This window comes from Patella vulgata, chromosome 6 (assembly GCF_932274485.2).
Source record: "Patella vulgata chromosome 6, xgPatVulg1.2, whole genome shotgun sequence".
In the NCBI taxonomy this organism is placed as follows: Eukaryota; Metazoa; Mollusca; class Gastropoda; family Patellidae; genus Patella; species Patella vulgata.
Genome location: NC_065884.2, coordinates 72,253,466 through 72,277,127, shown reverse-complemented (window position 1 = coordinate 72,277,127; position 23,662 = coordinate 72,253,466). Strand labels below are relative to the sequence as shown.

The 23,662-nt window shown below is 35.6% G+C and overlaps 2 protein-coding genes and 1 long non-coding RNA gene across 6 annotated transcripts; 2 read left to right on the top strand and 1 right to left on the bottom strand.

The window, feature by feature from the left end:
- The first annotated feature begins 2,730 nt into the window (after nt 1-2,730).
- On the top strand, nt 2,731-4,038 carry LOC126825224 (mucin-2). Its single transcript, XM_050554790.2, has one exon. The coding sequence runs from the start codon at nt 2,753-2,755 to the stop codon at nt 3,998-4,000; it is 1,248 nt and encodes a 415-aa protein (XP_050410747.2). The 5' UTR covers nt 2,731-2,752; the 3' UTR covers nt 4,001-4,038.
- Nucleotides 4,039-4,106: 68 nt separating this feature from the next.
- LOC126825570 (uncharacterized) lies at nt 4,107-20,634 on the bottom strand. Of its 4 annotated transcripts, XM_050555229.2 has the most exons (9): nt 11,475-11,585; nt 11,080-11,114; nt 9,223-9,501; nt 8,301-8,370; nt 7,954-7,985; nt 7,648-7,917; nt 7,234-7,287; nt 6,134-6,340; nt 4,107-4,843 (listed from the first exon to the last, which is right to left on the bottom strand). In XM_050555229.2, the coding sequence occupies exons 1-9, from the start codon at nt 11,531-11,533 to the stop codon at nt 4,833-4,835; spliced, it is 1,017 nt and encodes a 338-aa protein (XP_050411186.1). In that variant the 5' UTR covers nt 11,534-11,585; the 3' UTR covers nt 4,107-4,832. The 4 variants fall into 4 exon arrangements, with proteins under 4 accessions (XP_050411186.1, XP_050411187.1, XP_050411188.1 ...); XM_050555230.2 differs by lacking the exon at nt 11,475-11,585 and adding an exon at nt 20,532-20,634 and having other exon boundaries at nt 7,648-7,985; XM_050555231.2 differs by lacking the exon at nt 11,475-11,585 and adding an exon at nt 20,528-20,570 and having other exon boundaries at nt 7,648-7,985.
- Nucleotides 17,081-18,155, top strand: LOC126825583 (uncharacterized). Its single transcript, XR_007682068.2, has 3 exons — nt 17,081-17,351; nt 17,534-17,617; nt 17,767-18,155. It is a non-coding gene; the product is annotated as an uncharacterized LOC126825583 (long non-coding RNA).
- Nucleotides 20,635-23,662: the final 3,028 nt, after the last annotated feature.

Here is a 23,662-nt window from a genome sequence, read left to right as displayed (position 1 = left end):
TTTTTTACGTCACTTCCCTTTTCTTCAAATCTTCGTTACGCATCTACCGTAGCAATGCTCAATATGTTGAAATTATATTTGGAATGTTTTTAACCAGTTCTGTCACATATGTGAAAATAACTGACACTAATATTATCCTTTAAAAATATTGAAAAAAGAGTGCAACATCCCACTTGGCACCTGGTTTAATAAAGACCGGAATACAGCTTGTCCAACACATTGTGCCCCGACACTGGTGTTTCTACCCTCGTCGAAATCCAACTGCCAAATTGTGTTACGTGCACGCCAACGTGTACTATGGATCTCGATTTTTTGTCCCATCCGAATGACTATAACGTTGTTTTTTGCACCACTTACAGCATAATCGAACCCATTCTCATTACAACACAGATCCTATTTCGTTTCATTTTTTATAGTTCAAAATTTCGTTTTACTTCTCTGTACTACACTAAGATCTGGAAGAGTTGTTATGTAACCCGCGTTCTGGATGATGTGAGGGATTAGCCAATGAGGTTTTGGCAGGGAGTAACCCACTAGAAACATCAACGCTGATTGGTTAATCAAATATCTGACGTCATAGGCCAAACGTTGCTCGTATGCCCTATGACGCGACCTTCCACTACAACCGGTCAGATCGCCATGTAGTAGAGGCCATCTGTATTTTAATCAGATTGGATCGAACCAGGGATCGCCAGGACAGTGTACCACAGTCTAATTCACTGCGTTGCCATGGTTATTTTTAATGTTATTTGTTTAATATTTTGTATTTTTGTTTATTAAAATAGGAGTAACATATCGTTTGTATGGAGAAGATACAACCGGTATAGGTAGATTTGAAATGAATTATGATGGTAACTGGTCTGATACCTGTGTTTATCACAATACACGTTCTTCCAATAAAGTTGCCGGTATGATGTGTCGTGAAGTTGGATACCAAGATGGTATTTTGCTTGGAAGTCAGATACTTAGGTAAACTTTAAATAGAGTGATTCTCCCTTTAATACTACTAGTCACTAACACTTTGAATATGAAATAATACTAGTCACTAACCTATTAAAGATGCAACACTACAAGTCATTAACCCTTTAAATACTACTGGTCATTAATCCTTTAAAGATGAAATAATACTAGTCATAAGCCCTTTAAATACTACTGGTCATTAATCTTTTAAAGATGAAATACTACTAGTCATTAACCCTTTAAAGATGAAATAATACTAGTCATTAGCCCTTTAAAGATAAAATAATACTAGTCATTAACCCTTTAAAGATGAAATAACACTAGTCATTAACCCTTTAAATACTACTAGTCATTAACCCTTTAAAGATGAAATAATACTAGCCATTAACCCTTTAAAGATGAACTACTACTAGTCATTAACCCTTCTAATATGAAATAATACTAGTCATTAATTAATCCGTTTAAGATGAATAATACTAGTCATTACCCCCCACCCCCCCACCCCCACTAATAAAAATTATTCCTTTTCATTTATGTTTTGTAGTATCGATGGTAATGACAATCTTCCATTTTGGTATAAATACATCATTTGTTATGGATACGAAACAACCTTTACAGAATGTTTCTCTGCTGGTTTTAATGTTACAAGATTTACAGGATGCACAACACCAACCAATGTTCAGTGTTTTAATCAAAGCTTGGGTGAGTCGGATATTCAGCTATTTATTTGTAAATTATTTATTTTGAAATCAACCGTAAATGGCTAGACTCCTTAAATCTGTGTTAAAAAGGGTCATTATGGGAGATTAGATAATACACAGATAACGTAAATAGAATATGCTGAAAATTTCAATCCAATTGCTCCACTCTGACCCGAGATATTAGCGTTTGATTTGTGCAAAAGAGTTTTAGCGTTGTTTTGGGGGTGTGGATGGCCGAATGGTCTGTCATTGAATCAACTGCCGTGGTTTCGAATACCCGGTTGTACGTGACAAGGAGTAGGGTCGCCTGTCAAACCTCGTGGGTTTTCTCCAGGTTCTCCGGTTTCCGCCCACTGGTAAAGACCCCTACACGCAAGTGATTTAGTGAAATAAAATTGAACCATGTGTTAGACCCGAAATGACCTAGTTTGTGTCGTGTGGACGTTTAACCCCACCCATCTCTCTCTCTCTCTCTCTCTCTCTCTCTCTCGTGTCATTGTTACAAATAAACGTATTTTTACACCCGGGCCCTGATTCACGAAATCTTAACTAAAGATAAAATCCAAATTTTAGAAGATACTTCAATTTTGATTGGCTAAGCACTAAAATCAATCTAATATTATCCAATCAAATTACTAAAATTTGGATTTTATCTTAGTTAAGTTTTCGTGAATAAGGGCCCTGATTTTTTGTTTAAAGTGAAAAGAAAATGTGTTGGATGTTTTAAAACATCTTCTTGTATTTACTTTTTAATTTGAATTAAACAATGTACGTACAGACACCCAATAAACCCAATATTGACGGAGTTTAAGCATATTCAGCTGCTTATCTCACATAGAGACATTTTTAATCCCATTTCATTTTATTTTATTTCAGCAATAACACAGGTTCGCCTTGCTGATCATAATTTACAAAACTTTGGAAGAGTGGAGGTTTTCCTTCAAGGACCCAACGAATGGGGCACGGTGTGCGATCAATACTTCGATGATAGAGAAGCGAATGTAGTGTGTCGTCAACTGGGATATTATTCGGGAACTGCTGTTAGACATGGTGGTCTTGGTGTGGGACAAGGGCCAATCTGGCTGTCATCAATGACCTGTCAGGGTAGTGAGAATAATGTAACAGAATGTGTTGATGTGGAGTATTCTTATACTGGTTGTACACATGCTAATGATGCTGGTGTTGTATGTTCTACTTCACCTACGACCACACCCACTACCACACTTACAACTACGCCAACTACTACACCTACAACCACACCAACTACCACACCCACCACCACACTTACAACTACGCCAACTACTACACCTACAACCACACCAACTACCACACCTACTACCACACCAACTACTACACCTACAACCACGTCAACTACCACACTTACGACCACATCAACTACCACACCTACGACCACACCAACTACCACACCTACGACCACACCTACAACCACACCAACTACCACACCTACGACCACACCTGCGACCACACCTACTACTACACCTACGACCACATCAATTACCACACCAACCACCACACATACGACCACACCTACGACCACACCTTCGACCACATCAACTACCACACCTAAGACCACGCCAACGACCACACCTACGACTACACTAACGACTAAACCCACTACCACACCTACGACCACACCTACTACCAAACCCACAAACACACCTACTACCACACCCACTACCACAACTACGACCACGCCAACTACTACACCTACGACCACACCAACTACCACACCTACTACTACGCCTGTGACCACACCTACTAGCACACCTACGACCACACCCTCTACCACACCTACAACCACACCTACTACCACACCCACTACCACACCTACAACCGCGCCAACTACTACACCAACATCGACACCCACATCAACGACAACACCAAAACCCATGACTACACCCACGACTACACTCACGGCTACACCAAGTACTACTATAATATCCACACCTGCGACTACAACCACGCCCATTACAATTCCATTATCCACGTCAACACCCACCACGAACCCCACAACATCACCCACAGTCGTAACATCAACTGATCAAAGGGAAACAACTCCACTTATAGAAGGGAAAAATGACAAACAGGATGGTTTAACACAGCAAGAAGTTACAATAACAGTTGGAAGTATATTAGGAACTATAATAATAATTGTATCAGTTATAGCCATTGTTCTATATAAAATGAGAACTTCAGGAAGTGTGGATCTTCTATCCAATGATACTGAGTATATTCCATTCGGTTCATCGAACATAGCAGCGACGTCTGATGAAACTAATTTATCGTTTACCAATGCTACATACACTACAATGGAATAAAAAACTAAAAACAAGCGTTATTATAATAGGGTATAAACATAGTTTATTGAGTGTAAAAACAAGCCCATCAAACAACTCTGGATTTATATTTTAATTTAAATAATTCCGAATCTAGAGATACGGGGGCTAAACATCTTACTAATATATATACTCATGTCCAAAAGAAAGTATACACTGTGCATTTCGTCCTTCTTAAACAAAGTCGTTTTTCCGTTGTATGCGGGTATTTGGGTACAATGTCCATTTGTTTTTCCATTTATTTGCTTAGAAATATTGAGTTTGGACGCACAAGACATGTTCAATGTAGTTTTATCACATTTTGTTGATTCAAACAAAACTTAGTCCTATTTTTAGTGTGTATACTTTCTTTTGGACATGAGTATACATCAAGTTGGTTCGTGCAATAATAAATTGAAGAGATTTAACTATTTATTTGTGTATAATAATTTGTATGGTCATGTAATTCATGTACATTAAATCTGTATTTATTTATTATATAAGCTTATGTTGTGAAGTATTTAATTTGTGTTAATAAACCAGTAATTGTTATTCCATAAATAGTGTTAGTGTGTTACTGTTCAATTACTAAATGCTCAACCAATGTCTTTATTTGTTTGTTAATAAATCAGTAATTGTTATTCCATAAATAGTGTGTTATTGATTGAGCAATATAACTATGAGGTAATGAAGATCAGGATGGGCCTATAGCTTTAAAAACCAGGATTTTATTCTATTACTCGAAGTGGAAGTGGGCGTTAAGAAGAATCACGTGTCTTAACCTCATTTACATCTCAAGTCAAGTCGTTCTCGCCATATCTCCTTGTAATTGTTCTCAATTTTGTTCTGAAAAGAAAGAAAGTCATGCTTCATATCATAGTTTATTTTAAGGACAAATTACCCACTGAAAGTTAATATCAATGTATCTTTACAGGACATAGGTTGGTTCGTCTAGAGGTATTAGCATAAGAGGTGTATTCGGCAAGTTTAGAACTATATTATTATAGAAAAATGACTGGGGATTGTCAGACAATTTATACGCCAAAGATAGTGTATTCTATTCCAGCCTCGAAGTGTGTTAGAAATCAACACCACGGGGGAGTTTTTTTAAACACTTCAATGGAAGTGTCTTTGGAAGTAGTTCTAAAGTGAACACTTCGTTTGAAATGTTCCTAGTAGTGTGTCAGAAAGGAACACTTCAGAGGAAGTACACACTTCAGTTGCGTACGGGTTGGAAGTGTCTTTCAAAGTGGTTACAAAGTGAACACTTCCTATAAGTGTGTCCGATATGAACAGTTCAGAGGAAGTACACATTTCAGTTGCGTAGGGGCTTTATCCTGAATTTTAACAATATTCAACATTTAATGATGTACACAATGAACGAATTTTTAGTTGCTAGGTATATGATGATATATAGGTGATACGATAATTGTGAGTTTCAATGGGGTTCTTGTGTAATACACAATGTGTATATTGCAAGGATACGGTCTTCGTGTGCCCAGTCGATCCAGAACAATAGGTCGTTAAACCCCATTTTATTTAACTTCATTATTTCAAGGAAACATCCACATACGTATTATTTTAAAAATATTCTTGAACTAATCAAACTTTGTGTTTTGGAATAATATCTTCGGTCTACAGGTCAAACAATCAAACAATGCTTTCGACTAAATATCGTCAATGTAGAAATCAAGCAATGTCGAACATCATTCCTCAATCGCAGATAATTATGGACACACAGACAAGGTTCACTTGATGATTGCATTTGGGGTTTTACTGGAAATCATTGCAAATCTAGTCTGAACAGGCCTGTCAATGACCATGGTAGACTTTTTCCAAATCAAGTTGGTAACTTGAGGGTGGTTTTACATAGGCTAAGCCTGTTCCCCAATCCCATTCAGACAACCTTAATACTAAATAAAAAATTGTTTATCAACAATAAAAGATAGTAACTCAAGAAAATCTAACAAGAAATCTTTCAACTTCGTTGGGAATTTTCTCTGAAGAAGTTATTTGAAGTTGAGATCCATCCTGTTCCTATTCCATAAATATGACGCTTATTAAACTTTTGGGAAAAACAAGACAGTATTCAGCTACAAATGACCCCCCAAAAATATTTGATCATAAAAAACTCACTTTCTAATTTTCTTTTAATATTTGCTAACAACTTCCGTGCTGGAACAATCTTCAAAATACCGACAAAATCCCCGGCTTCGAGACTAAGTAAATCATCCTTAGTTGTAACACCCAGCACAGTAAGCTTTGAGTACATCTGAGATTTTGACACTGTTTTCATTCCATCCGGCATCATTTCCATCACGAAGGTAACTATTCTATTCATTTCTAAAAAACAAAGATGAAAACGTCAAGCCAATTATCATAATAATAGAGGAATGGCACAAGCGGAAAAACTTATATAACTATTTAGCGGACGAGGGATTCATAATTTTCCGAAATTGATCAGGGTAAAATTACTATCAGAAACATTATTACCAGGGAGCCACGGAGGCTAGGTGGTTAAGACGCTGGCTCGCTAGCTTGGATGTCGGGTGTTCGATCCCTGCATTGGCCAAGGAAGTTCATCCTGATTTTCTGAATGAGACGGAAAACCGAGGTCCCGTGTATACATTGGAATGCACGTAAAAGATCCCTTGGCAGTTGGAATTCGATATAAGAGTAGGCGATAGTGCCGCTGCCCGAGCAAAATTTCCCTCATAGCACACTGTATGGCGTGTGCCCGTCTTCATTAGACCAGTATAGGAGCAGAACAGTAGGACGTTAAACCCCATTTTATTTCATTTCGTTTCATTTCATTATTACCAGGTTAGATGGTTAAAGGTCGTAGAGGTCTATTTTTTATTTTGGAAACTTAAATTCAACGCAAGCGGATTTAAAAGCATATATCAATGTGATATGAGCGTGTAAAAAGTGAATAAATTTTTTCGGCCTGGAACAGAAGTCGTGTGAGTCTGCTTAGTGCATTGATTTAATATATAGAAAGCGGATTATATTTTGCCATTGTATCCAATTTGTCATGATACAATGTGAAACTAGGCTAAGAACTGTATCAAAAAAAATGTATGTGATGAAATTTATGCTCGAAGAGTATGTAGATACCCAAAAATGCTCGAATACCAAAATGTGTGCGATCAAAAAAAAAAAAAATTGCTATTTTACCCTGTTTGTCATGATACATTTAAATATTGAAAGTTTTAAAATATAAATTAAATCCTTGCCTGTTTTAAACCGTTCTGTCGTTTGTTCACTTTCCTCTTCTTCGGAATCCTCCTCTGAAATTATTTAAACAACTTCCAATTCAACACGTTTCAAATCCAACATATGAGAAGACTCAATCAACGAGAGAGAGAGAGAGAGAGAGAGAGAGAGAGCTGTTTATATCTAGTCGAGATACCACTAGGCCCACCCCACCTTCGACCATTGTCTTACTGTGAGCGAAATGTCTATTAAAATATATTTCATTGACTGTCCATGAATCAAGGTAAGTATTGTTAACAAATGTCAGACTAAACATTCATTCAAATAATGGGATTTAGTACTCAACATTATAAAAACTTAATCGAACAATTTGTGTTCAGATTACAATGGAATTATAGTGAAGATAATAATGACAATACTGACAAAGGGATTACCTTCTAGACGTTCAGCCAAAGAATAATATTGGGCATCTTTCAAGCACTGTACAAAATCCGGGAAAGCCCCTTTGCAATCACACATTAAAATATCCAGTAACTTCCTTGTTTTGTCTATCGGTAACTTCTCTAACTCTATCTTCTGTTTATCTTCTGGTAAAAGTAGGCCTTTACCGTCCAAACAATCCACAAGTGATTTTGGGTCATTAATTCCACTTATAAGCTCCACCTTTGCGTGTCTCATTCGACGCAGATCCCTGTCAGTCATAGGACCTCGTTCAGTCTTAGGACCTCGTTCAGTCTTAGTCTCTTTTCTTTTTCTTTTAGCTTGTTTGGTCCTTTTGAAATTTCAAAATAAATGAATTGTAAAACAAAACTGATTCCCTTGAATATTGGTATTTACAGAAGTGGGTTTAGAAGAGGGTAATTGTTAATTTTCGGTTTATGCCAACCAGCACGAATCTCGAGACAATAGCTCAATGAATTGATGATACTTAACAGTACATAGGACGATTTCTGGTACTTTCAATCGTCACATCATAGACATATGTGTACAATAGGATGTGATCAATACAAATAACTAAACCAAGCGAATTGTTAGTGTTACAAACCTTATGATACAGCGCGCACGGGAAATTTTGTCAGATACTTACGGATCGTTTACTGCAGCTTTAGTTTGATACCTTGTTGTTGGTTCTCTCTGGCTTTGTGGTTTTAATGATACTGCATAAATAATTAAAAAAAAAGATCGGTAGAAACCTTTTTTTTAAAAAAAATAAACTATAATATTATTATCTGAAAACTGAAATGAACTTCCTGAATAGTGGAATATTTCTAATTATTTTGTTAAATTTAAGAACCCAAGTATAAGAATAAATAAGTTTTCAACATGAAATATCAATTATGTAATAAATACTGTCTAGCATTTAATTATAATTTAATTTCTAATATTTATTAGCCGCTGTGTGGGCCGGAAAAGTTCCTCCGGATTATCTGACGTGCTTTCTCCTTGTCAGTGGAGTTTCCAATTTACACCTTGACGTGGACTTAATAGAACGCTTGATAGATGGAATTCAATAGCTGTCCGGGGCATATTATCCCTCATAGCCCATTGCATACCGTATGTCCGTCTCCATAACCCGGGTTGGAGTAGACAAGTAGGACATTTTACCTGGACAACACTGGTACGGCGTGCTATTATTTCGAATTCCAGTTTTCGAGTGATATTTTAGTATATATGTTTCGAACAACTATACATTGTCCATTGCCAGACCCTCCGTCTTGACAAGGGGGATCCAAGCCGGAAAAGAAATCTATATGAACTCTCCAGGACAACACCGGGATCGAATTCTGGACCGCGGCACACCACCATTCAGTATAACATCCAAATAATAGTAAAGTTATGAACTGCATAAAATCATAAATTCTTATAAGTTATGGCTGGAATAATTCTGTCAACTGGACAAGACAAGTGATGCATCGTTGTTAGAGACGCAATGTCATTTCACCCTTTTCAGTCTAACATTATTACCTCTAAAATTGACACAAAAAAATTCGGCAAATTTTGATACATACCTTCTAACTTGTTGGCCAAACCTACATAACCGAGCTCTTTCAAACATCCCAAAAAATTACTAAAATTTTCAGAGTTACATGATTTAAGTATTTTGATTAATTCAGTTACCCCGTCTGGAGGTGATTTATTTGCTTTCTTCAATATGTCGTTGGTCTCGTAATCTTTCAGATAAAATTTTTGGTTTAATCTTCGTACCACAGTCTCGATTTGATCTGAAAGCATGGCTCGAAGGAGTTCACTATTTTCAGTTAAGACTCTTTGATAAGGTGGTATCAGATCTAAGATAAAAAGAGAAGGAATGTAGTACAGCCTGGGTTCTCGTAGTAAAAAACAACAATAATAAATTATAACAAAGTCCATGTCATTGTTATTAGCATTACCCTTATCAACCTTGATCTCTTTCATAATTACCTTACCTTCAAGGTAATTAGAATGGTGTCTTTGGTTGGTCAACATTAACCAAGTATTGTTGTGTACATGTATATATTTTCTTGTTATATACCCTTCAAAAATAGGGGATATTGAATTGTAAATACCTATGCAGGTTGTGATATGATAAATAGTCATGGACACTTGACATGCTTTGAGAGTATGTTCACATATGAAGACCTTATCGCCCCAACATGTGTTCATGTGTAGGCAATTGGCCTATTATTAACATAGACTGGTTACCTCTAATAAAACAGCAGTCCATTTCCGCAGTTTTGTATTGTTTCTGAATATCCGCTACGTTTTTTGAAGAATATATTTCATATGTTATCATTGCTTGACAATGACTAGAGAATCCTAGTGGAAACCTCACTCGATGTAGGCCATCGAAAGTATAAAAAACGAAACGAAATATAGATCTATATTTTAATTAAATTGTAGAAATGTGACCCCTGTATATTCCAGTTCAATACAAAATGTCATTGAAACAATCGGTGTAATTTAGCGCTTATTCAACTGGTTCCACGTTTTGTTACCGCATAACTGTAGTCATCTTCTAGTTTGACATCATCAAAGGGGTAATATACAATTAGCTGCAGTGGCGGACTGGGTCCAATTCTTAAAATGAATAAATTAAATTTTCAAAAAATATGTTAGTGGAAACAAAAAGATGTAATTAGATTTTCATGCTAATAATTTTTTTTCTAATATTTATATATTTTTTGATAATGTATATTTTAAATATATTGTCTAATGTCTAAGTGGGTCCAATTCCTCGGGGGCCCACAGGCCATTGGTTAAGATGACAACCTGGCCAGCCTGCCACTGATTATCTGTACCATGTTATTATTCAGTGAGTGAATGTATAGCCTTATGGATCGTAAGCACATTAATATATAAATTTAGTTGATTGTACATGTGTATGTGTGCTAATAATATTTGTAATAATATAGTTCACACCGCTGACAGTGTTGTGTTACGTGGTGTAACATATTAGATTGTAGACTTGTTGGTTATCGTAAAGCGTTGGACCATAAGATATGTCACTGAGTCAAGAAGCGTGGTTTCGATTTCCGCGTGTGCCTGACAAGAAGTAGTGTCGTTTGTTCAACCCTACACGTTAGTGAATTATTGACATAAAATTGAACCTAGCTTGTTTCGAAAGGACTCTGCCCCCACCCACTCTCTTGCCCTCTCTCTCCCTCTTTCTCATTTATATTCATATGATTTAAGACACGTTGATGTAGGCCAATTTCTACATATTCATCAATTACGAGGAAATCACAATACTTATGGTTTCGATTTCCTTGTTAATTTTAGTTTCAATTTCGGATTAAACATCTCTCTCTCTCTCTCTCTCTCTCTCTCACCCACCCACACACACACACACACACACACAGAGAGATTAAACTTATTGTTTGATTTACCTGGATTCATCATTTTAGCCACTGTATTGCCTCGTCTGTAAGGGAAGAAACATAAATATTATTTGATTTAAAATGATATAAATTCAGAGTTTACAAGACGGATTTATGCACTAGTCAAAAATGGTAAAATAGACATTGTTTTATCAACTTGAAACAATCATACGATAGTATGTTGTAATAGATTTATCAACTTGAAACAGTCATAGCTGTATGCTAGATTTACTGGATTATTGATCTACGTCCCGTCAGGTAAATTAACTACTCGTATGCTAATAAATAATATCAAAGAATAGAAAAATACGACGACTCGTTGAAAATATGTGAAACTGATTAAAAACAAAATTCTCACTTTATTGGAAGGAATATTTGAATAATAAGATCAAATGTGTACATACGTGTATTGTAAACCAAAATGACATCTACCTTCAAGCTGAGCTCGTCCTAGTATAGTCATGTAGTTTCATGCAGTGTGTAGCTATTCAATTACAAGTTATTTAGTACAAATACTTCCTTAGGACTTTATATTGCACATCGAGTTGCGTATAGTATAGTTATGTGCCTTAATGTAGTGTATAGCTATTCAATTACATGTAATCTAGTAGAAATACTTCCTTGTGATTAGTATTTTATATTGACTTATTTGTACACAAAGAAAGAAGTTGCACCAAGCTGTGGTTGTTCTAATCCAATGGTTCTTAACCTTTTTTTGCCAACGGCACACCTTCGAACACATGAAAAAAACAGTGGCACACCTGGCTAAATATATATGAAAAATATTTGAATTTTGCAAAATAAAAACATGGTAATGGTAAGTCAGACGGAATACAACCGTAGACAGAGACTAGTCATGAATGACTAAAACTAAATAAAGACAAACCCAGCTTATCAGTAGACACCAGTGAATACTCAATTGGGATTACGTGTTTTTTTTCACATTTTCTTAGTGTTCCGTTCAAATTTTCGCGACACACCAGGAAGATCTCATGGCACACAGGTGTGCCACGGCACACTGGTTGAGAATCACTGTTCTAATCTATATCTTTATAAATGACTGATTCTTCTACAGTAATTACATATATTATAACTTTATAATGTTTGGTTAATTAGAACACTACTTGACGTCCAGTTATGTATACGACACATGTATGTATTTTATGTTAAAGGGGCAGAACGGAAACTGGGTAGTCACGTGATTAGTATTGAGTTCTCGTGATAACACTGTGATTGATTTCATGATATAATTTATCAGGAATTTACCAATCCCTGCAATACCACCGTAAATAACATTATATTCAAAGCCATTTTTTATGCATCCACAATGTTACAGTTTATAGCAATATTGATAAAGTCATGGAACATGGAAATTTTATGAAGATGTTTTGACAAAGGTTCCACAGTATCGCCTACTGGTAAAGCTGTCGTGTTTTGGTATCTCAAGCAACATTGCAAACGTGATATTTTAGAATGGCATTCCGCAAGGAAGTGTTCTTGGACCAACATTATTATTTATATACATCAATGATCTACCGGACAACATACAGGCAGTATGTTACATGTTGGCCGATGTTCAAATTCTTCAAAGACAAATATGAAACAAAGGATATGGAAATTCTACAGCAGGAATTAGAACATTCGTCGTAATGAATTCCACCATGGCACATAGTATCATACCATGGATTATTATGACAGACTGGTGACAAAAGTTCTCAGCTGACAACATGCCCTTTCTCAAAACTCCTGTTGTGTTTCTTAGTGCTTAGCGTCCTCTTCCACCGAAGGTGATGTCGCAGACAAGTTGTCTAATTTTCATTTTCTTACCGCACGCACAGGAGTCTTACTTGTGGGAGGAAACCAGAGTACCCGGAGTACCCACGAGGTTGAGAAGACGCCCCTATCTCCCAGTCACGTACACTCACACCAGGGATCGAAACCACAAGCGCAAGCCAGAGGTAACTTGCCAGCTAGAGGTCGAAGCGCGGCACTCTAGACCACTAGGCCATCCCAACCCTCTCTCAGGAGTCCTGGAAACACCCCAATTTATATCAGTAAAAGTTAGACGAAATTAACAGATACAAAGTGGTAATGGGGTTTAAATTATTTTTAATGTACTTTAGAATGGCTATTAGCCATTACCATTACATAAACAAAGAAGGATTCATGTCCACACGAGTTTTGATTAAATCTCGGACATTTCATATTGTTTACAATGTTTTAACATATGCACGCTACAAACAACACAGGGCATAGTTTTCTCAACTTTTACACTTTAGGCATGTTAAGGTTATTTGTTAAAATATGTATTGAGGCATGTTGTTTGATTAGTGGTGTGTATTTATGCATGTCGGTGTGTTGCTAAGGGCAACATATAATTTTAATAGGATACGTGCAGAAACATAACAACTTCAAACAGACAAATACATTGAAATCGGTAAACACGCGGAAATTATAAAAGTAGAAACCATACGAATGAGTCCAATAGCATTCACATTTATTTAATGACACTTTTCAGTTAATTTGTAATTCAAAAATAACTAACGAAAAAACTGTACCATAATCAAGTGTTTTAAGGGGTGGGGGATACTATAATGTCAAATCTGTCAGTGATTCACATTACCTCTGTGCAAGTGAATTATTTAAAGATAATGAACCATATGCTAGTCCGGAAATGACCTAGTTTATGTTGAGTGGACGTTACCCCCACCCATCTCTCTCTCTCTCTCTCTATCTCTCTCTCTCTCTCTTAACCCCTCCCTTTTGCTCAATATTTAGGCCAATATACTGAATTTAATTAGGTCGACATACTCTTCAATAACGAGAAAATCACGATAATTATAGTTTCGATTTCCTTGCAAAGATTAGTTTCAATTTCGGATTACCTTATCGCTGATACACGATAAAGGTGCGTTCTCGGTATATAAATATGATGTAGAGATCTGAACGGTAACTCGTAAGTTATTCGTTCCTCACATTCGTTATGAACACGAACAGTTATTTTATCGAATGTTTACTTTGTGCGACAACAGTATAATTATTAATGATAATTAGCATATATTGTATCAATTATACCCAACAGTTTTATTCGTGAGTATCTAATTTATACATTACTATATAAAACAAAATATATTTGTATTGTCTAAAACATTTAATCAGCATACTATTTAGTTTGCCGTATTATAAAATGAAATAATAATAAAGAGTGAGTTTTATTAGTAATTAAAATTAAAATATACTATTCAAAAAAAGTAGGGGATATTTGATTTTTAAGTGTTATTAAAGTCACCTAATGAAACTGACGAAGAAACAAATGACAAAATGAAATGAAGTTCACATTCTTCGATTTATTCCAAATGATCGTTAGACTAAGTAAGGCACAGACTGACCATTATAAGGGTAAAATGATACCCGGGGTCAAACAGCAAAGTTACCACAGCATCACAACCAAGTCAGTAACGGGTAAATCCTCCTCTGTTTGCCAAACAAGCATTGATCCGACGTGGCATACTCCTAATGAGACGTCTAAGGTCATTTTGGTCCAGATTGTCCCATTCCTGTTGCAACGCAGCAGCAAGTTCTTGGACATTGGCAGGACGTTGTTGACGTTGACGTAACCTCTGTCCAAGCATGTCCCAGACATGCTGGATGGGGGAGAGGTCGGGACTCAGTGCTGGCCAAGGTAATGTGGTGATGTTCTGTTGTTGGAGGTAACCTGTAACGATCCTGGCCCTGTGACATCTTGCGTTGTCATCCTGGAAGATGAAACGGCGGCCATGACGTCGTGCGAACGGCACAACATGGACTGCCAAGATGTTGTCCCGGTAGTACTGGCCTGTAACACGCCCTGCAACAACATGTAAAGCCGTTCTTCCAGCAACAGTGATGCCTCCCCACACCATAACAGAACCACCCCCAAATCGATCATGTCTGATGACGTTCACGTCTTGGAAGCGCTCGTTTCGACGACGCCACCTCCTCCTACGTCTGTCCAAAAAATCAACAGTGAACCTTGACTCATCTGAAAACATCACATTGCTCCAGCGTCGATTATCCCAGTGTTGACGATCCCTACACCAACGACGTCTTGCCTGAATGTGATGATCTCTCAAACAAGGGATCACGCGAGGACGTCGGGCGCGAAGGTGACCCCTATGCAGTCGATTCCGAATCGTCTGGCCACTCACTCTCACACCAGTGTCTGTTTGAAGACGAGCGCTGATCTGATTTGCTGTGATGACACGATTTCTCAAGGCCAAGGTACGGATAAATCGATCCTGGGCTTGAGTTGTCGCCCTTGGTCGACCTGAGCGTGGTCTGTCCTGTACAGATTGTGTATCACGGTATCTGGACCATAGCCTGCTTATGACAGACTGAGAAACATTCATCGTCCGCGCCACAACCGCCTGTGTTGTGCCGATCTATAGCATGCCAAGGGCACGTAACCTTTCATTTTGGGTAAGCCGACGCACATCAAAATTTGTTTTCTGGTCACTAAAGCAATTAAACTGATGTTTCCACCCTGGAATTCAATGCCACAATGACTGTAACATTCAAAGTCAGAGTCGTGCAAATCTTGGGTTGGACCCCCATGATGATCCCAAGCATCACCTGCATTCCATGCGGTAGCTTTTGGTGCGTTTGGGCGTCACATGTAACTGGAAATGTTTCTTCTGTTAGGTTCTATAGTGACTTTTTTCGTAGTCATTTGCATATTTTAGTATTATGCCCCCAAAATCAAATATCCCCTACTTTTTTTGAATAGTATATAATAAAATTACAAAACATAGATAACAACAAGCGGTTGTCATGCAAGATGCCCTCATATTTTGCAAGAGGTGGACAGAGAACAATCTAAAAAAAGGCAATTTTTCGTACAATCAGGCACTATAATCAAGAAAGTTAGGGTTCGATATGCGCAAGTATTGACAGGAACCCAGGCCTTTTGGATATAAACATCTATTTTAAGCTTCATTAAAATCGGATAAAAATTGAGACCTCTAGAGGGTTCCAATGCTAAAAAAATCGATTTTTCGTACAATCAGAGAAAATAATCCAGGAAGTTATAGTTCGATATGCCCGAATATTGTAAAGAAACGAGATCTTTGTGATATAGACATATATTTTAAGTTTCCTCAAAATCGAATACAAATTAGGACCACTAGAGAGTCAACAACCTTGGTATTATTTACTTATAAACTATTTGCGTACATTGAGCGGTCATTTTAGCTGGCAGTGTCCCTCCGGTTTGCACGAATTCACACTCCACTGCAACTATAATTTAACGATGATATATTTGAACGTTTTTTCAAATTGTCAGGGACCATAATCCGGGAAAAGAACCTATTTCGTTTCGTTTTTTATAGTTCAAAATTTCATTTTACTTGTCTTCCCAACACTTGGATCTGGAAGAGTTGTTATATAAAAGACGTTCTAGTTGATGTGCGGAATTAGCCATTGCTCTGCACGGAACTGTGGGTAAACCACTAGAAACGTCAACGCCGATTGATTAATCAATGCCTGACATCACAGGATCAAAAGCTGCTTGTATGACCCCTGACACGACCTCCCACTATAACTTGTCAGATCTTCATGTAGTAGAGGCCATCGAAAGTATAAAAAAAGAAACGAAATATCGATCTGTATGTCAATCAGATTGGTAGGAAGACAATAACAAGACTACAGTTGCAGTTCTTATGTTTATGATTCATTCAATGATTGTACTTATTGGTGGCAAATATTTGTTTCAACCCCAATGATCTGTCCTTTTTAGGCTTAGAACTTTTAAGCCAACCCCCGTAATTTAGTTCAACGAAAAACAATGATATGAAATTAATTACTGTCTGTTCCAGGCGACACTACGACTCGAAAATTGCTTACTATTTCTTCAATTTTTAATTAAAATGGTTAAAACTTAACGACCTAACTGGAATTGTCGCCCCGTTACTTTCTTCGTCGAGCCTTAACGCCTATAAGTTCGATAAAATCTTTTATTCTCTTGTAAATGTAGTAGGGTGGTATATTCTCTTTAAGTATTTGGTGTGATATTCTCTTTAAGTATTTTATCCAGTTCTATTGTCCTGTATATCCAGTAAGTTTTGTTTTTCCAGTTGGTATAATTAGTTTAGTTTATAGTTTAAACATGTTATTTTAACATGGTGAGTAGTATTCTGTTACTTAGATACTGTCCTAACATCATGTTTCACCTTTAGTCACTTTTTCTTAGATCTCCATCTTGAAGGCAACAATTTCTTTCTACAGCACTGCATTTACTAATTCGGGTAGGTTTATATTTGTTTAACTTGACTTGACAATATAATACAAGACAATCCCTTTCTAATTTAAATACTGTTTTATTCTCATATAAGTTATAAATAAAATAATACATGTATAATCAATCTAAGGAAGTAAACACTTATATTTTAAAATGTATGTCTAATTTGGTGTTTGTTTTATCTTTTAGTGTTTCTCTCTTTTGTACCTGTATATGGTTTCCTTATACATTATTAGTTCTAATTCTTCATTTCTTAAGAGCACCTTTATCAGGGTATGTTTCTATGCTCCATTATTATTACCTGTAATAGGCAATGTATCTCTATATATTATATGATTAGTTATTAGAAGCTATTTCTAAGCTACATCCTTTTTTATATATATTTATTCTTATTTGCTAATTTAGTTATTTTGTCATTTCAGTGCTCTTCTTCTTGTCTTCTACTTGTTCTTCTTTCTGTAAATAATTGGCTGTTTTGTTCCTGTGTATTGTAAATAAACTGTATAGCTGTGTTCCTGTCTTTGTCTCTTTTCGTTCAACCCGCGACCTGGAAAGGGGATAGTCCGTTGTCCATCGATCCTGCTACATAAATTTCACATTTTTCGACACTAATCAATTTCTCAAAACATAAACATTATCACTGCGCTTGCGTAAGTTGGGTCACTCGTATATCATGTAGGGGTATAAGGTATTCCACAAATCGGGTGCATTCGGTTAATAATGCTTAGCGCGGGAGGATTCGCAGGTTTGTTTTGCGGCAGTGCGAGTGTATGTGTGTGTGCGTGTGATTGTGTGCGTATTTGTGTGTGTTTAGGTTTATCGGTATTTAATATTCCTTAGAGATATTCATAGTTCTGCATGTCTCCTAAAATATTCCTCACAGAACACTTATTTTCAGCATTAGATGGCATGGTAAGTAGTAAAATAGGGCACTTGGAGGGGGTATTTCCGGTAGGGTTATCTTCCCCTGTTTTGTTTACCTTAGCAACGTCAGAAGAGTTATCCCCCTTTTATTATGGGCGTGGTTGTTGACCCTAGTTACGATAGAATCACGTGACAACGACGTAATATGAACACCATGTCCGTTTAAATTTGAATTGTTGGGTGTGTTTGTGTTTGTAATGTTGTCCGCCTTTTTTTTAAAAGAGTGGGCTTAACGGTTAATTGTAGTGATGATGGAAACCCGTGGCAACTAGGTAATATGAAGTTGTGAGTTTAAATTTGAATTGTGGATATGGGGGGGGGGGGGGGTGTCACCGTAATGAGCGTGCGAAGTTCACCTCGAACCCGCGCACCGTCCGCCCAGCCCAGCCCGCCCGCGCGCCGCGAACGCTCTGGTCATCGTTTTCGTCAATGTATTATTTGTGGTGTGAAACAAAATGTTTTATTTGTACCGCGCATGGGCCCCGCCTCGCCACGCCCCAACGTCTTTTTCGTCGTCGCTTCAACCCAAAGACCAAAACATGTCCTAAAAGACATTCCCGTCAATTGTATAGTTAATTGTATTTGTTAATTGTATTTGTTAATTGTATTTGTTAATTGTATTTGTTAATTGTATTTGTTAATTGTATTTGTTCATTTAGTCTTGTTATTTCCTCATTTAGTTGATTATTTATAATCTAATTATTCATAATCTAATTACTTTTTTTTTTCATGAATTCTTTTTCATGAATTCTTTTTCATGAATTTCTTTTCATGAATTATTCATAATTCAGTTATTTTTTTCATTATTTTGTTTTATTAATTAATTTCTTTTCATTAATTTTTTTTTTCATTAATTCTTTTTTTTTTCATTTATTCTTTTTTTCATTAATTCTTTTTTTTTTCATTAATTCATTTTTTTTTTTTAAATTTATTTTTATTTATTTAAATTTGGTGAAATTATATACTGGTCTGGCGGTAGTTCTCAATTTGATCTTTTGAATTTCACGACCAAAATTTGGTTTTAAATAAGAGAAATGAAACGAGTTTTAACGTCCATACTGACTAATAGGGACTAGATTAATATTTTGGAACTTGAATATTCTCAGATGTCACCAATCAAATAATTGTAGTCATTTGTAGTATTAAGTAATATATTAATTAGTATATTAATTGTTTATATTAATTGAGGTTAATCAAACTCGTGTACATCGTTAAGATATGAGAAATGTTTTAAAATGATAATTGTAGTCATTATCGCATTAATTAATATGTTAATTAGTATATTAATTGTTTTATATTAATTTAGGTTAGTCTAACCCTAACGTACTTAAATGGTTTTTTTAGCATTTGAAATATATTTAAGAAAAATAAAAGTGGTTAGTTCTTTAAAAACCAGGTTAATAATATTAATATTACATTATGTATTTAACAGATGTTTTTCGGGGTAGTAGGTGAACTTTTGACCGATATTCTAAAAAATGCCATGAACCTTTTTAAATCAACCAATAACCTATATTCCTTCTATGCCAGTTTTTTTGGGGTTTTTTTTGCCGAGTTGTTAAAAAAAACTACAATAGGGTTATTATACCTGCACGCCAATCTTTAACAAATTGGTACAAAATCACAAATCGAATTTAAGACACCTCAGCCAGTTGTCTAGAATTTAACTCAGGTACGACAATTTCTGACTGTTCTTTACCAGTCGGGTAGATCCCAGAGAGAGAGAGAGAGAGAGAGAGAGAGACCAATCCTTGATCTGTGTTAGTCAAACCATGTATAATGCGACGGTTACAGGGGCGAATCCAGGAATTTTTGCAGGAGGGGGTTTGCCAGGTTCCTGAGAAAATGTATCCCCCCCCTCGGCTTGAAATTTTTTGAGAAATACATGGTCTCTATCGTAATTTTGGAGTATATACATACACATTGAACTTTTTAAACAGAGAAATCCAACATCCTGTTTGACGTCAATTTTTATTATGAATTTTACGATGACATTGTGATTCCATTTTATTGATGCAAAGCATTAATAGTGATATGTCTATATTATTATCTCGCGATTTGAGTGTACATTGATAATAATATCCTACACGAATACACCTGCAGTGTAGAAATACTTCCTTACTTGAGTGTACGACTCTTTCTAGTTCAGACTTGAGCAGGGAATAAAAACATTAACTAGACCTATTTTATCTTTAAGAAGACCATGGTGTACCTGAACGTTTAACTCCACGAATTAAAAACAATTGAGTAGTTACTCACTTACCCGTGTCTCAGGTATGATGCTGGACTATGTCTAACCGTGCAGCTGATATTAGAAGGTTTGTGTGTACTTGGCGTTTCTATTTAAAAACTTCCGTGTATTTCGTCATTGTTGAATAGCCATGAATAGTCAATATTAATATATCCGGTTTCATATTATTGAGAAACTGCAAGTAGCTCTACTTTCATTTAATTATAAAGACAGTTTAGAAATAAACGGTGTAAAGAAAGAAATAATTTTAAGCCCCCCCCCCCCTCCATGCCACCACACAGTAGCAAATAACTAAATACATATTCTTCTAACAGAGCCAGATTGTTCTAAACTCGACCAATCGTCATCCCTCGATTGTGCCTGACAGGGAGTGGGGTAGCCTGTCCAACCTCGTGAGTTTTCTCCGGGTCCTCCGGTTTCCTCCCGCTGTTAAAGACCCCTACATGTACGTGCCAGCGAATTATTGAAATAAAATTGAACTGTATGTTAGTCCCGAAATCCCATTTCTCTCTCTCCCCCTCTATAAACTTTAATTGGTCTAAGAGATGAATTACATAGGCAAAGGCCTATATAAGGTCTCTCCAAACATATAAAATAGTTAAATCTTATGTTTACAATACAGTGGTGACATATGTACAGGCAGTGAGTTACAAACATATATACATTTTGAAGTGTAATTTTAAGTTTTAAATGTTAAAGTTTTAAAATCTCTTGCTGTCTTTTATGTATTTTTGCACTATTTCAAATATGTTGGAATTGGCATTATCTGAAAGAGAGGGGTTGCCATATAGGATCAGGTCGATTGTAACATTTTGATTAAGGTGGTGTAGATTATTTTTTAGAATTTTTCTTGGGGCAGAGTAGGCTGGACATATGAAAAAATAATGGTAATTATCTATGTCTGCAGAATTACACCTAAGGCACACTTTTGTGTCACTAATAAAATGGTAGAATAAGTGATTATTTAAGTTACTAGCTTTATTTCTTAATTGGCAATGAATAAAATTCTCTTTTCTATTTCCAGTATTATAATATAAGGGTGGTCTAATTAAAGGATACACGCGTGAAAGGCCCAATTTGAATGTATTTAACGTTTGTGAAGTTTTAATATTTTCAGGTAAGTTGTTCCAAAGTTTAATTGTGCAGGGAAAGAAACTATTAGAATATGAACTCGTTTTACAAAATGGTAGATTGAATTTCAGATTTTCATTTCGAAGGTTATAATTTGATACAGACGGTTAAAAATTTTTAATGGCTTCAGATAGATAAGTGGGACTTAGGTTATTCTTTTTTTTTGTATAAGTAAATTAATTTGTGTTTTATTCTGCGATTAGACAATGATTCCCAACCAAGCTCTTTGTATAAATTGTTTTTAGATGAATTTCTTCTAAGGCCAGTTATTATTCTACCTGCTTCAGTTTGAACACTTTCTAATAGATCAGAATCCTTCTTTGAACAGTTATCCCATACAATATCGGCATATTCGAAAATCGGACGAATAAAAGCAAGATATATTTTGTTAAGTGAAATTCTGTTAATTTTGTATTTCAGTATACGCAAAATATTTAGTCGACCACAAGCTTTCTGGTATATATTTGAAATGTGTTTTGACCATAATGCATTAGACTGAAATGTTATTCCCAAATGACAATGAGTAGTTACGTTTTCAACTTTTGTATTTTCAAAAATAACGTCTGGATGGATTGTATTTTTCCTAGTAAAAATAATATCTTTAGTTTTATTGGGGTTAAAAGTTACACACCATTGTTTAGCCCACGATGAGATAATATTCAGATCTTCAGTCATAGAGTTCGCACTACTTAGAGGATCATTATGAATAATGGTAAAAAGTGAAGTATCATCGGCGAATAGCCTTATGTTGTTAGTAATATTATCGGAGATATCATTTAAATAAATTAAAAATAGGAAAGGACCAAGCACACTTCCCTGGGGGACTCCAGAATCAGTATACAAATAGTTTGATTTGAAACCTTCTAAAACTACGCATTGTTGTCTATTACTTAAATAGTGTTCAATCCATTTACATAATATTTCATTAACTCCATATTGTTCTAATTTAGACAATAAGCCTATATGCCAAACTTTGTCAAACGCTTTTGATACATCACAAAATATAAATCGAATTTGCTTTCCTTTACCAAGATTACTAATTATAACATCATAAATTTCTAAAAGTTGGTTTATTGTAGAATCGTTAGGTTGAAAACCAGACTGATACTTATATAACAGGTTAATTTCTTTTATAAAATTATAAAGATTTTTGAATAAGATTTTCTCTAGTATTTTACACAATGAGCATGTTAATGAAATTGGTCTATTGTTGTCAGGGAACTGCGGATCACCCTTTCCTTTATACGCTGCAATGATATGTGAAGTCCTCCAGATATCAGGTAATAATTGGAGTTCTAATGAAAGATTAAAAAGTTTAGTGAGAGGGCTTGTGATTGATGGAGTTATCTTTTTCAATACAGCTGGACTGATATTATCGGGACCAGAAGGTTTTGAACAGTTAAGAATTAGTAACTGGTCTTTCACTTTTTGCTCACTTACAATAAAATTTTGTAGTTCGTTGTTACTGCGAGAAGCAAAGTATGGAAGGTCAGGTACATCATTTAATTTTGAAATCGAAGCAAAATAAGAGTTTAGGATGTTTGCCTTTTCAAGTGGGTGTGTGTAAACACAGTTTTCAAATAATAATGGGGAGGTTTGTACCTTTACATTATCATAATTTGTAATAGATTTAGCTATTTTCCACCATTTATTTGGTTGCAAGTTTTTATTATTTATTTGTTGTTCTAATTTCTCTTTAAAACTATTTTTAGCTTCCCTAATTAATGTTATTACTTCATTTCTTATTTTTCTAAATAATAGCCAATGATTAGGACTATTTGTTTTTTTGGGCGGGTCTGTGTGCTCTATTTCGTTTTCGAATTTTTATACTTATGGCGTGATTCATAAATGGCTTATCATTTGGTCTTATAGTTACTACTTTTGTTGGGATATATTGTACTAATGCTTTATTTAAAACATCTAAAAAGCTTTGATAAATTTTATTAATATCAGCATTTTTAAAAACATTTTTTGACCAATCGACAGTTAATAATTCGTTATTTAAACCTTCA